Consider the following 14,834-nt stretch of genomic DNA (forward strand, 5'->3'; position numbering starts at 1 on the left):
AAAACAAATAACAAAAGTTGAAAAATTAATCTAGAATAAGGAACCTTTTGATTTATGAAAGACCATGACACTACAGACTAAAATTTCAAATACTTGCTTTCCACCACAATTCTAATCTGATTCAATCAAATTTGAATTTGAATTTTCATCAAAGTGAAGCAATGAGTTGACCAATTCTGATCTTCCATGCTCTGAAACAAATTGATAATTGAACTTGATACTGTACCAATCAGTTCATTGACATGTGCAATATATCCTCCAGATCCAATTCTGGCTAAAATTTCATTTGATACAAAGTATTGATTTGGTTTTAGCTGATAGGTTTGCACTTGAAGTTTCTGGATGACAAACACAACTGTGATTGAATAGAACAATTCCTTTATCAGGCTTGTTTGCTTTCATATCAGCAAGAAAAATAACACTGACTTTGATTGAATTGAACTAAGTGCTGATCGCACCCAAGACAAAGTGAGCCATGTCAATTCAACCAAACATGAGGAATGTAAAAGACTCCCTCCAAGTAAAAGTGAACTGATTTCCTATTCAAATTGATTTTGACTCTTGTCATGTTAGTTGCTTGATTCTTGAATTCTGCAATTAAACACAATCTTCACTTGCTCTACAATTGTGACCAAACAGTGTAGTTGTTGTCTAATCACCAATACACAAATTGAGTTCAAGTTACACTTCAATCTACTACTTCTGTTGATTGATTGGGACACATTAGTACATTTCCATCTTTTAATTCTTTTGATTACCTCCAATTTCTCTCGTAGAATAGAAAGCACAGTTTCGAAATGTTGAAGAGCAGATTCTGGACTATTGGCCAGCTGAGCAAGATAGAGATGAACGGTAGCAGAATGATATTGGATTTGAGATAACAACATGGGATTATTGCCGTCAATAATGATTCAGCGGATATCATCTCCACATCACCTGAAACATGTGTCTTGACTTTTGTGAGATCTTCCGTACTGGTTTCTTTGGCTCGATTTTTACTTTTCAGCCACATCATCATCCTCAAAGAGATCTTCTGGCTTTGTTGTATGCCTCGCATCATGATAGATTGTATCATGAGTAAGTACTTGATCAGGTCCGAGAACAACAAAAAGAAAGAATCAAAAAGGGGAGAAAGAACATTTGCAAGGTAGGATCGAGCTACTTGAAATTCCTAAAGTAACCTTCTCCACTGGTGGATAGGACACCACCGGTACTAAAATGTGGTTGGGAGGACTGAGATGGACTGAAACCTTTGCTGAATGATAGGCCATGGGAGTTTCAAAGATGCTGATCGCATCTCTAGCTAAGACTGCATCTGATTGATCTCAATCTTGCCATATTCTCCATTGTTTTTCTGACCAATCTTCGAGCACAGCCATCTAAAGAAGAACCAAGAACGAAGAGAAGAAAAAAAAGTTTTGGAAGAGAAGCGATTGATCAAATGATTAGAGGAAGAAGTTTGACAAACATTTTTGGGATTGTAGCCTGGAATCTTTCCAATGTGTTCCTTGACTGGTTGGATAGTAGATTCCTTTGGTAGCTCATACACAACCTAGAGACGAGGCTTGATATGGTCAAGAGGGATGAAGAAGACCATTCCTTTCGGTTTCTTGTTAACAGGAAGTTGTAGAGTCCGATTTGTCAAATTTGATGGCAACCTAAAGAAACAGACGAACAGTAGTAATCGATCAGGATCCACATGAAATGGTAAAGAAGATATGGATTGTAAGATGGTAAAACAATTGACCTTATCACAATCAGGACAAACCAAAGTACTTTTATACTATCCTTGAAAGAGATCTACAATCACACCATCATTCCTTCCTCTATATAAGTTCCAACAAGTTTCAGCCAATTTGATTAATTCTAAATCACTGTCACCATGTTGAAAATCGGGAACCTCATCAGAATGCTTCTTAAGAACTCGATTAAGATCTTGCAGTAAAGCATCTAACATAAAGATTGAAAATTCTCGTGAATTGTGTTGACCATGAACTGAAGATAAAGAATTAAACCTTCCAATGATTGATTTAAATTATCTCGATGCAATTGATGAAGAGCCGAAGCATAAGATGCTGGAGATTGAAGTGTGGTGATTGAACCTTCTTTATGTTTAGGATAAAGTTTATTGATATTGGTCATTTGATCCATTTGACCTAACAAGGCTCGCCATTGAATACTGGAACCGTGGTTTGTCGATCTGAAGCGCCCTGATTGAGTTAAGATTGATCAGACTTGATGTATTACCAATCAATCACCATCATGTGTTTGTTGCTCAATGACTGAATTTTTGTCTGGATCAATTAAGAGAGCTTCATTCAGATTGATTTGATCGGATTCAGGATTAATTGGTTTGTTTAAAAGGCTTGAGAAATCTTGAAGGTTGGGAAGGTGGATTGGATAATCTCCAAAGTCTTGTGGTCTGAAAAGGATCGGATCAAATAGATCTTGGAAAAGTGAATGAGGTGAGAAGGGATTGTGAGAGAGGATTAACTTACAAGTGCATTGGCTAAGGGGGGGTAAGGGTGAAAAAAAGGGTGAAAACCAGGTTTTGCCCAAATTTTGTCCAGTTTTGGGCGAACTGGGTTTGATGATATGATATGATTAATTACAATCTAAATATAAAAACATGCAAGAATCCCGCATTAGTACCTTTGGATTCTGTTTGCCTGTGCTCCACCCCATATGATTATCAGCTTTCTTTTGTTAATTTTCAACTGTGATTTGTTCCATTGATTTTTGTATGTAGCACATTCTTTGTTTCTGTTTGAGTCTTTTATTTAGTAGTGCTTTTTGTAAGAGTTCAAATATTCATAAGGATTTTGGTAAAAGCTTTGTCAGCAGTTGTGGAAACCCCTCTTGTGTCCCAATGCTGTGTGTTCTGAGGTTCACACTTTTCCCTTGTCTTGAGACATTTTGACATGTTGTTTGCTTATATGTGGTTTTCTCCAAAAGATTATCTTTGCCTCTGCATTGTTCTACAACCTACTTGTCATTCTTCTCAGTTTGCTTTGTTATCCTTCTTAGTTTCCTTTCAAAATTTGTCTTTCCCTCACCACGTGGACTGCTTTTGAGCTGTTTTCCCTTCAATTTTTTTTGTGATTTTGAAAGTTTCACTACAAAAGTCATAGTTCTTGCTTGTGTCTTGCTTAGTTTTCTTTGCCATATAAACTGGTCATGTTCTACTGAATCTGGAGTATATTTTACCTTGTCCAATTTTCTTCTACCCACAAACCATTGAGCATTCAAACGTTGACCAAACTCACCATCAATTATACAAGAAATCAGCCCTGCATTATTGCTTATTCTGTAGGATTTTTTTTCACTTCCTGCATCAGTCCAGCTGTCTTTTGCAGTGTGATCTCCCTCAGCTTTTTCTACGCTTCCATCTTGCCCAGGTCGTTAAAAAGTGTTCAAAAGATACCTAAAAATATGCTTTATTCTGTGTTAAGTTGTGTCAATTGCAGTGAAAACCATAACTAATTAGGTTTTGTTATAGCTGCTAAGTTATAAGAGCATCCACAGTGGTCAGGCCCCATATTGAGGCCCCAAATCGACCAAACCCAATTTTAGTGGGGCCCTAAACCACTTGGGATGCAGTGGTGTGGGCTCCAAGTTGGTACAGAGCATGGGTTACACATACTCTGAGGCATAGTATGGGTGTGTTTACACATGTGAAGTATGGGGTTTGGCAAGTGCGGCAATTTGGGGCTCGCCGCTATTGTTGTCAAATCTGACAAATGAGGGTTAAAATTTGGAGTCGGCCTGAAATATATTTAGCAATAGGGCCCTCCATTGCAGCAAAAATCCAGGGCCCTATTGCTATATTTTGCAATAGCCCCAATTTGGGGGTTGCCACTGTGGATTCTCTAAAACATTCAAATGGTTCAAGTTCAAGTGTATCCCAGTGAAACTGTGGCAGGAATTCCTGTCTGTTCTCTAGTGTACTTATCTATGTACACTCAAAACAGCATGTAATATGTAATAAAACAACATTTACACCTCATGACTCAGTGTCAAGAGTCAAAATGTTTATACTACATGACATACTTAACGTGCTTACATGTAATTAAGCGTAACTAGTAATTATAATAACAATTAATAATAAAAGCAGTGGACCATTGAAGTGTTATAGACAATTATAACTACACTGATCCTGTCAGGGTGGCTATACTAAACTGAGAATTAAAGATCTCAAGAACTTACTCAGTGAGGTCCCTGACTAGGTATTCCGCTGGTTACGGGGAATAATCAATAGTTCTAACCTAAATGTCAGAAAAAGAACGCACAATATGATTAATTCGTATTGCTTATAAAAATTGAATCCTTGAAGGGATTTCACGGGCCTACTGTTAGATTAACAGAAGTAGGATGGTCAATCCTAGACCCGTTTTTCTCTAAAGCTGGGGAGCTTAGAGTGCCTGGTTATCCTAAGATAACACAGGGATCTTGTCCAACTTTGCGTTGCAAGAACTGAAATGTGACCAAAGAGAATTCACTTACTAAGTAAGCAAAGAAGTGTTACGTTGGAAAATCCGGATTGATTGAATTAATAGAAGTGGTTTCGAAACTGGGTCGCTGAAAGTTTTTGGCGAAGGAGTAATCAGAAAGCTACTAGTAAAATAGACAATGAGAATTTTCTTTAGTTAAGCAAGGGGAGAGCAAATACGTTTATTGCACAGTATCTAAAAGCTGAACTGGTGAAGTTAATAACTGATTCTGGAAGTGGAATAATTTAGGCTTTTTAGAGAGGGGCTACTTTAGTTCTTAGTAAAGGAATCTAAAGATCTACTAAAAGAGAAATATTACTGGACTTCAGAGGAAAGATATAACTAAAGGTTATTCTAGTTTTAGGTGCTGTGTAATTCGATGCTTTTCTTCTGATTGTGAGTCAGGTATTTTATACCTTTTTGATTTATTAGTCGATATTTGCTTTTTAGTCAATTCGGACGGAGATGTTCCTTGCGAGAGTATTAGTATTTGGATCTTCACGTCTATTGCTCCTTTCGATAGAGTAATAGTATTAACTACTTTAGTAATCAATCCTTTGGTAAGTCATCTGATTACTTCGATATTTTCTCATCATTACGTACCGTGATCACTGATAGTAATCGTGGAGTTCTTGGGTTTACGTAACCTGATCCTTGGTAGTTATCGTGAATTTCTTGAGTTGTGTAATGTCGTTTTAAACACTTAGATCATTGATAGTGATCGTGAAGTTCTTGGTTTTACGTAACCTGATCATTGATAGTTATCGTGAAGTTCTTGGATTGCGTAATGTTGTTCACACGCTTATCCTTCCTCCTACCGAAGTTCCTGGTTCGCTATCTCAATGGTAGGTATCTTCATTAGTCTTTGCTTGGCTATTACCACTGTTTACGTTATTTCTCTCTTTTACCTAAAAGGCGTGTTCATTTCAAGACTTCTCTTTTAATGATCTTTCTTATAGTCTTTTTCCTTATTCTTTGGCTCTTATTTCGTCCTGAGAATATGTCTTTAGGTAATATTTATGTGTTCTTTTCTAGACCTTTGAAACTAGGTCAATTAAGGTGTATTTATTGAATCTTTGATACTAGATTCTTAAGGTGGACATATATATATTTTATGCTTTTCGTGGATTATTATATACAATATTATAGGTTCTCTGACTGAAGTCCTTCTGGTGTTTTAGACTTAAACACTCGAGGGCTGACAGATCCTTAGAGAGGAGAGTATATAAACCTCCCCTCTCTCAGCCTTCAAGCAGACCCCCCAAGCCTTTATCACACAATACTTTTAAAGAACAACTAATTCATATTGAAATATATCATCAATATTCTTATAAATATAGGAAAGGAGCTCCCTGAAGAAGAGTAAAAGTACAGCTTACATTCTGGATCCTCTACTTAATCAATCTAGATTGCTGACCTCTGACAACCCCAAGATAGTGACCTTAAGAATAACCTTCATATTGGTGACCTTGAGAAGAACCCCAAGTTGGTGACTTCAAGAAGAACCAGTCTAGTGATATCTACCTCACTCTTTACTCTGTTATACAAAGATTAAAGGAAGGTCTTGCATCCAACTGTCAGCCCTGAGCCCTGTGTACAGGACCATGGACTAACATACACACATATAGTAATATGTCACTTGTCTAAAACCATGATGATTACACCTCATGGGTCAGTATCAAGAGTCACTTAAGCAATAAGAGTAGCTATACCTTAAATAGTAACATAAAACCTAACCCAAAGAAGAGCAAACCTAAGTGCCAACCATTATTTGGCACCTAGGTCTTGGAATATATAAACCTCTTTTCCTCCCACTTTGGAAGAAGAACCAACTTCATATCATTCCACAACACAACTCCACAACTTACCTGATTCTTCACCAAGAATATTGAGTAAAGTGATACTGTTGTAATTTGATTATCATAGTTACAGCTGTTTCAACGAAGATTGATTTTTTTTGAAAATCTCGCCAATGTGCAAAACCCGGGTTTTGTCCTGTTTTGTCCCTCACCCGATTTTGTCTCTCCGCTAATTGGAAGAATACAGAAAAGAATAAACCTGTAAATTGAGTTTTGTCTCTGGTTTTACCCGCTGCGGAGACAACTTTCTCCAACAAAAGTTGTCAACCTTTCTTGAAACAGCTGTACTTTCTTTGTTCAGGTTATTGTAAAACCTCAAGTGGTGTTCTGAGCTGGTGGGATTAATAGCTTACACAACAAGCTTTAAATTTACAAAGATCACCTCATGAAGAGTCTAAAGTACCCAGCGGCACATCTGATTCCTCAGAGTATGAAGCACTGCAGGCTTCAGAGTTGTAAGATCAGCCAGAGATCAGAGCCAGATCCTTAGAAATGAAACTCAGCCATCCCAATGGCAGCAAATCCTCTTTTTAGAGGTCAACTAACTGTAGTTACTAGTCTTACTTCACCTTTTTAGTGAAGAGTCAGCCCACAAGTTGCTGACCCCTCACACCAACCTTCATCAATTATAACATTTATTAATTATAATTATAACCTCCTTTTAAGGAGTCAACTAACTATAGTCTGTCTGGATTTGTCCAAACAGACTGCTGGTTCCCTTTACCTTCTTTCTTTTCCCCCTAGTCTCATTTGTAATTAGTATTTATCTGCAATAAGATCATATATATTAACAAACATCAACCCATTAGTGAACATAGAGGACTTTTAAAAATTTCACTGCCTTCACACTAAGTATATGTACAATTTCAAAAGCAGTGTACTGAGGACAAAAGTGTTGAAATTTGATTGTGTTGCCTTGCAGCAATAATATGCAATTTCTACAAGTAAATACCATGGGAAATTACACTAAAGGCAGAAACTTCAAGAGCCAACAGACAGAAGGTACCTTGGATTCCTTAGTTTTTTTAATGATAGTTTGAAGGGACTCAGAGAGGCAAACAAAGGTTTTCTTTGGTTCAAGGTCTTTCACAAATAGGTGAAAAAATTTTGTAAGAGGGCCAGTTTTCACCAGCCAAAGAGTAATCCCCTCACAAGTCAAAATCTGCATTGTATCCCTTAGGGCACGTTCACTTAAGGAATTTCTGACCAGAAATCACATTCTGTAATTTTTTTAATGCAAAAATGTAACGTGCCCCACCAAATAGACATTTTAAATTTTGCAGAATGTGATTTCTCACCAGAATTTGCTTAAGTAAACGCGCCCTTAAGCATGCAAGAGTCAGTGTGGAATTTTCTTTAGACTTGCAAATAGCTAACCTAACAAAGTCCCTCTTGACAAGCAAGTCTGTGAGAGAGGCACTTTGTCAACCTGGAGAGTAAATGCACTTACTCCTTATATGGACAAGCATTTTTTATTTACACTTTCTTGACACTTGTACAAAAGTTACAAGAAAGACCCTCACATCTCACACTCAAGTTTCAAGAGTGGAAAATATTAGCCAAATTCTTTTTGAACAAGACATTTAGGGGATACAAAGTTAAATCTGGGATTTTTTTCCCAGTTTCCCAGTTTTTGTTTTTGGCTGTGTTTGGTACTTTCCCACGCTCTCCCAGTTTCCCAGTTTCCGTTTTTGGCTGTATTTTGGAAACTGGGAAACTGGGAAAAGAATCCCAGATTTAACTTTGTATCCCCTAATTGTCAGATTAAATTTAGTAATCATTAAAAAGGCTTACATATTTGAAATGTAAACAAGCAGGGTCTAATAAGAAAAAACCCTACCAAGTTAAACCAACCAGGCAGGGCCTAATATAAACCCTACCAAGGAGAACGTTCTGTAATGAAACAAGGAACTCAGCCTAGTCAGGACAGAATTTGAGACCTGACTAAGCTAGTCAAAGAACTTTATTGTGAATAACAAACCTTTAAGCTGTGACAGAACAAGTATAAATAAACTTCTTAGTTGACAGAAATAACAAATTGACATTTTATACTCACACAACAGATTTTAAATCACCAAAGCATTAAAACCTTTTTAAAAGTCTTTTATTCAACCACCACCAGCCAAATACTTATGAATTAGAACAAATAGCAAAATCAGCTCCTACCTTCTATTTTATCTGCTCATTGTGGGTTTGGTTTAAAACATTCTTGATCAATTGTCCAAGCCTTGATCCCAATTTATAGTGTCTGCAAGTTAGTAACAGATCAACCCACCAACTTTCCAAACTTTGTCAAATATTATTCATAGACCCAAATATCTGAATAACACAGGGTTCCACTCTAAGCTTTCAGTATACAGTAGAATTACTACCCAAAGATAGGAGTAGTTATGTACCTGTCTTCAGAAGACCTTGAATAAATCAATTCTTATTGAGCGAGTACTCTAGGTTAATCTTTCCAAAGGATCTCTTCCTGTGAAACTAACAGCTTGGCTCAAATTTATTCAACAGCAGTATTGGGATAGCGTGTTGTAACAAAGCTCATAACAACTCCTTTTCCTAAAACGCAAGCTAAAATTCAACTTCTAGTCTTATAAGGTCTAACCTTTTAGACTCAGGCTGATAGACTCATGGGTTATCCACAAAATTTGGTGTGTGGGCAAGGAAATTTTGGCTGAGGAGTTTTTCACCCTGCCATAATGTATTACCATACAAATAAACAGCCTTCAGACCAGAGATAGATTCTGTGTGCCGCTCAACCTACACATAGTGCTACTTTGGAATATCTCTCTTGGTTTCAGCAAAACACTATAGAAAGACTTGAAAAATGGGCTTGTGTGTAACATCTCAGCTTGTCCAGTATGAGCTTTTGACAGGTTGGACAGCTTTCTTGGGTAATTGGTATTTTTTGCAAACTTCAGCCTTCTATTGCTTGGCTATAATTGCATCAAATACGCAGTGAGCCATGTGAATGTACGGAGGCTGAGCAGGCGCACAGGTCAGGTTGTGGGCGCGCCGCGGCGCGCCTAGGCGTCAAAGAAATCCCCAAAATTGGGGTCGGCGCGCCTTACCAAACAACGCACCGGATCTTTGGTGTTCTACGTCCTGTCACCAATATTGGAGACCTGGATCCTTGCTGTGAGCTTTAAAGCCAGCTCTTTTTAGCTTTTCTCACCTCCAAAAGGTAAGTTTGTGGTGGTAGATGGCTCTAGCAATACAAACGTAGTAAATGACATTGTACAAACACCATTTCCGTTGTCGGCAATTTTTTTTTTGTAAGAAAACCTAAGAAAACGCGCGGGGCGCGCCAAGTGGCGCCCCGGCGCGAAAAATTACACAAAAACGCGCCTCGGCGCGCCTACAAAATTAACAGCGCGCCCCCAACCTGACACGCAGGAGCTTCCTTTGGTCCAAAGACTGTTTGTTTGTAGGGCAAAAAGTTATGGCCGGTTGAAAAACTCCCCAGCCAAAAGTTTCTTGCTCACACATCAAATTCTGTGGATAACTCATCAATCCCTCTCTCACAGGCTCGCTCGCCAAGAGGGACTTTGTTGAACGGTTATTGCAAAGCAAAACACAGGAGCTATGTATGTATATGAGTCTCAGCGTTGGATATGATCCGAGGCACCGGGCTTTACCGGGCTCCGTAAGCCGGTCGGATATTGGCTGTCCAAAAAATGGACGACCCCGTGCATATCACGAGTCTACGTGAACACCCGAGGCGGGCGGTGATCCGGAGAGGATGGACCGGTGCGAAGTCCTGAAGCAATAAAGATGCTGAGCGCATACATTTTGATCAAGTTGAGATTGATCGGTCGATTGCCGTCGAGAATCAGAATAGCCATCATCCTAATACTCAAATCAAATCAAATCGATCAATGTACTGGCCAACTGGATCAGCTTCAAGAATCTCAATCTCAAGTACTTTCACTTTAGATAAATTAACTCATCCTTCAAGAAATCAAATTGACTCTCAAGAACCTCAAGCTGATGAACTACTTGGTATCACATCATGTCCCCCTTTCTCCCTTGCACCAAATGGACTCTTTGCCACTTGGACTCTTGACGAACTCACAATCTGGTCCACAAAACCCAAGGCTGTAGTAACTAAACTTAGGCGATCTAAGCAGAATGTTGAAGACTTGGGCAAAACTTGTGAAGTGAAATGGAAGACAGGGGAGACTCCTATGCTGATCATTCTAGTTAGTTTTCTCTTGTCTCGTAGTGCTCTGAAGGGACTCTATGAACCAACGCTTTAATTCTCTCGGAATACAGACGACGAAATCCAACTTGCTTATCTACGATCTCACACCACTTACGCCGTCCTCAAGTACCGTTTACAGCTTACCCCCCAATCTCTCCAACTCATTCCTGCTCACTGGGCCAGCAGAGAGGGTACCGTTCCCCAAGCTTGTCTTGCGTTATCTGGGTGAATTCTTGCGCCGAACTGAGGATGAACATATCAGTTGGTTAGTAGAAAGCCATCCAGCCTGGATCATCTTCAACTCATTTGGATGCAGATTTTGCAATCATTATCTAAGAGTTTGATTTCTCATAGCTTCGAACCGAGTCCCACTCATCTTTTAGTGTGTATAGCACGCCCTAGCTCCCAATTGAGATCGTTACCCTGGCCATCCAGTGTCGATTCGCCCAAGTCACCTTTTAGACATGCGACCGATCAACAATCATATCAATCGCAACCATCTAGTACCAGCTATCTTGGTAACTTGGATTGGCTTGTCAATCGCTCAGGTAGGTAGGCAAGCTTGAAATCCCTCGCGTATCTCAATCTTTCAACCGACAGTCAATCTTTATGCTGACTTTCGATCATCTTCACGTAGTCACTGTGGTCTCGATCACTTATTCTGGTCCATTGAGCCTCTACATCTTCGTGACATCCGATGGCCGTGCATATCTTGTTCATCGTGTTCACTCTCCTCCGACACCAGGCTGTATAGCAGTCGAACCCATTCATTGGGTCGGACGCTGTTTTCATTCGTTGAATAAAGACCACTCCCAATTTGATTCCTCACTTCATTCGACGCCTCCTAACCTCGATGATACCCACACACTAAACCTACCGAAACAAGCGACAGACAATAAGGGTATCGACAGTCCGGCAACTGGCGCATGCGCAATCAATGTAAGGTTCAGCTTGGTAGCTCTTGCGCTTGATCGGTATGTGCTGCATACATCCTCATCTCATTCGATCATCTCTGTGGCACTTTCAAATTGCTCTGAGGTCTGATGGCGATCTATCTTGATCAAACCTTATACCTCGATTGTAGTGGTGTAGTTGCGGTCTACGCTTTGGGCTACTTTACCTCATCTACGACCTATTCACATACACTCAATCTGGCTACAAGCCTCAACAACCTATGTAGATCTGATACCGGTCCGGTCAATATGTGCTCCTGGTCAGTAAGCTGCCCTTTTCACTGAGAGTCAATTGTAATCGTTTGGTAGGTCCTAGTCTCTTGAGTCAATTTGTCTGATAAACTTGGTGGGCTCCATACTACACATAGGACATCAGATGGGCACGCCCTCGCTGTTTCATGGAGTAACGGCTTTTCAGTTTGGTCAGTGTTTGGGCGTCTACAAGCTTGGGGAAACGGCCTACCAACCGACGAAGAAGGCGATACAGTACGTGATAACAAATGGCAGGATGTCTTCATGGGCTCAGGAACTAGTTTGGTAAGACTCGTTTTCTGGATAGTTTTTCCCTCTATTACAAACTATCATTACCGATCCTGACGTCTTTAGAGTTTGAAATGACAGTTTTGGGGACCGGGTAATTTCGAACTCTTCCTACTGACAAAGCCTCACTCAGGCACCACTAAATGGACCTGCGATGAACAACTGTTTGTTTTACCGTTTGCCAAGAGTGCAGTTACGACTCTACATTCTCCTGTTGGTGGCTTTCTTTCGGATTTGTCTTTGGTCGGGAGTATGACCACCATTCTTAGAGAGCTCATGCTCATAATCTGATTTGAAGTTGTTTGTCTTGAACAGGACAACACTAAACATGCCTTCCTTCAATTGGATGACCGAGTTTTAGCCTACCGTGGCGCCGACTCACCTGATATGTCGGTGATCAATCCCGAATCAGATGTATGGCAGCATATCAAGATTCCGTCAGATTACATTAGCACAAACTGGCCTATTGAAATGAGTTGCATTTCAGATGATGGTAAACTAGTTGCTGTGGCAGGCAGAAAAGGTCTCACTCATTTTAATTCAGTTTCGGGTAGATGGAAGTTATTCGAGAGAGAAGAAGAAGAGCAAGCTTTTTGCGTGTCGGGCGGAATGCAATGGATTGGAAATGTCCTGGTGTTTGGATGTAATGAAGGTGGATTGTATTCGGTATGCAGATTCTATAATCAACCAATTCCAATCACTGATGATCCATAGACTGCGTGTCTGTCGGGAAACTGATTGCTTTCTTCGGCCCCGCTTTCAGATCAGACTGTTTTCACGTGACAATCCATTGAGCATGTCTTACTGTCTATGTGACCATGCGCTTCCTGCACCGATCGTCTTGCTCTCGATATATGATACCTCCTTACTAGTCTACACCGGTGATAATACCTTACATCATTTTTTAATCGCAGGTGGTAGTTTGACACCTTGTGGAAGTATTGGTTTTGAGGGTGTTGTGGGTACACCGTCCAGAGTACGAGGGATGTCATGGTTAATCCCGGATTCGCAACATCGGTTCGGTGATCCATCTAACGATCTAAATCACGCCACCATCATATTTTTGATCGATGGTAAAGTGGTGCTTTTAAGGCCTGGGAAGTCGGAAGCAGATGAAGTCAAGTATGATTTACAGATCTTGGCGGATCACATCGAATTTTATTGGGCGGGACGACAGTCAGATCAAAATAAAAATACTTTGGCCAATTCGCTTTGGGGATGGGATGGTAAAAAGATTTGGGTTTGGCTGGACGCATTGAGGATCGAAGATAGCCAGTTAACGGTGGATCAGCAAGATGGTGATGGATATGCGGTTGTTGAAGGCAACTTGACCATCCCATTGAGTTTCCATCCTTTAGGTGAGTTAAATCCATCTCATCATGTGAGGTGATGATATGTTGTAGATTAACAGATGGCTTTGATTTGAAACATTTCCCTTTTTCTTTTTGTTTCGGATAGCTGTTCTGATGGACAAAGGAATCATCATTGGTGTCGAACACGAGACTTCTATTCGCAAATCATTTGACTTTGCAATGTTTCGAATCACTACAAACGTAAGCAAACTCAATGACTAAAATTTTCTTAGTGTCTGAGTCGAGCGATCAGAAGCTAGTCATTGACTTCTAACTTCCGAATGGGGTTATGAATAAATTAGACTCATCTTTTCATACACCACATCCTTCGATTTCATTTGAGTCGCAAAGAGATGACCGAAGCAATTTGTTTTGCAACTTACTATTCACCGCTAGTTTACTTTTCTCATTCACTTGAGGTTCTATTACATGCGGTTTTGGAAGACGAAGCGGATTCAAATCCGGTTGATATCGGCACCGCGGAACTCACCACTTCATCTTCTACTTCATCGCCTTTGTCTTCACCCTCAAAGTCGATTCATTTGGTAGAGACGAGTGAACAAAAAGGATCAGAAAGAGTGCTACCATTAGTAGTAGAATTCTTAGATCATTTTCAAGAAGCGCTTCAAGTAGTAGTAGGATGTGCAAGGAAAACGGATGTGAAACAGTGGGGTTATTTATTTAGTGTGGTAGGAAAGCCTAGAAATCTGTTTGAGAAATCACTTGAACAAGGTCTTTTGAAGATTGCAGCTTCGTATTTATTAGTACTACATAATCTGGATCCATTAGAACAGAGTAGTAGAGATACAATTAGGTTATATAAGGCTGCTATGGCTGCGAAGGATTGGGCAGTACGTTATCATCATACTTTTTCTATTGATAGTTCTCAGAAAAAGCTAATGATTGTCATTTCTTCATTTTGGGTTCATAGTTATGCAAAGAACTCTTACGATTCTTATTCTCATTAGATCGTACAGGATTGATTATGAAAACAGCTTTAGATGAATCAAAATCAGGAAAAGAGGATTTGTTAATGAAAACACCACCGAGTTTAATTGATGGTAGTAGCAAGCTTGTGAATGCTATTGATGGGATTGATCTAGAAGATAATGGCATGGGATTTGCTTCTCCACCTCGTCCTACTCATTTACATGGATATTATCCTTCTGTTGATCAAAAGAAGGTTTGAATTTATTTAAAAAAATAAAGGAAAAAAGCAGTGATTGGCTTGATTGATTAATTGATTAAAAGAACTTGTAGATGGACAAAGAGGTTTATGTTTGTGTTTTTATAGTTTTTATGTGTAGAAAATTGAGATGTAAGAAACAAGAATGGAGAGATTATTTATGATTTGAGTTTTCTTGTTCAATTACCAATAAATTGGTAAGTAGAAATCTTCAACTACAAACCATGACAATTTAATTAGATATGCAAGT

General features: G+C 39.4%; 2 protein-coding genes across 2 annotated transcripts; one reads left to right on the forward strand and one right to left on the reverse strand.

Moving 5' to 3' along the window:
• Positions 1-1,783: 1,783 nt before the first annotated feature.
• On the reverse strand, positions 1,784-1,957 carry MELLADRAFT_87985 (uncharacterized protein; the record flags this gene model as incomplete). The annotated part of the gene is made up of 1 exon (XM_007411348.1): positions 1,784-1,957. The coding sequence occupies one exon, from the start codon at positions 1,955-1,957 to the stop codon at positions 1,784-1,786; it is 174 nt and encodes a 57-aa protein (XP_007411410.1).
• Positions 1,958-10,026: 8,069 nt separating this feature from the next.
• Positions 10,027-14,587, forward strand: MELLADRAFT_107549 (uncharacterized protein; the record flags this gene model as incomplete). Its single annotated transcript, XM_007411184.1, has 12 exons — positions 10,027-10,099; positions 10,454-10,551; positions 10,625-10,818; positions 10,989-11,101; positions 11,191-11,527; positions 11,638-11,766; positions 11,875-12,043; positions 12,128-12,259; positions 12,362-12,712; positions 12,810-13,022; positions 13,932-14,249; positions 14,330-14,587. The coding sequence occupies 12 exons, from the start codon at positions 10,027-10,029 to the stop codon at positions 14,585-14,587; spliced, it is 2,385 nt and encodes a 794-aa protein (XP_007411246.1).
• Between the last annotated feature and the right edge of the window lie 247 nt (positions 14,588-14,834).

Source organism: Melampsora larici-populina (assembly GCF_000204055.1).
Source record: "Melampsora larici-populina 98AG31 unplaced genomic scaffold MELLAscaffold_24, whole genome shotgun sequence".
In the NCBI taxonomy this organism is placed as follows: Eukaryota; Fungi; Basidiomycota; class Pucciniomycetes; order Pucciniales; family Melampsoraceae; genus Melampsora; species Melampsora laricis-populina.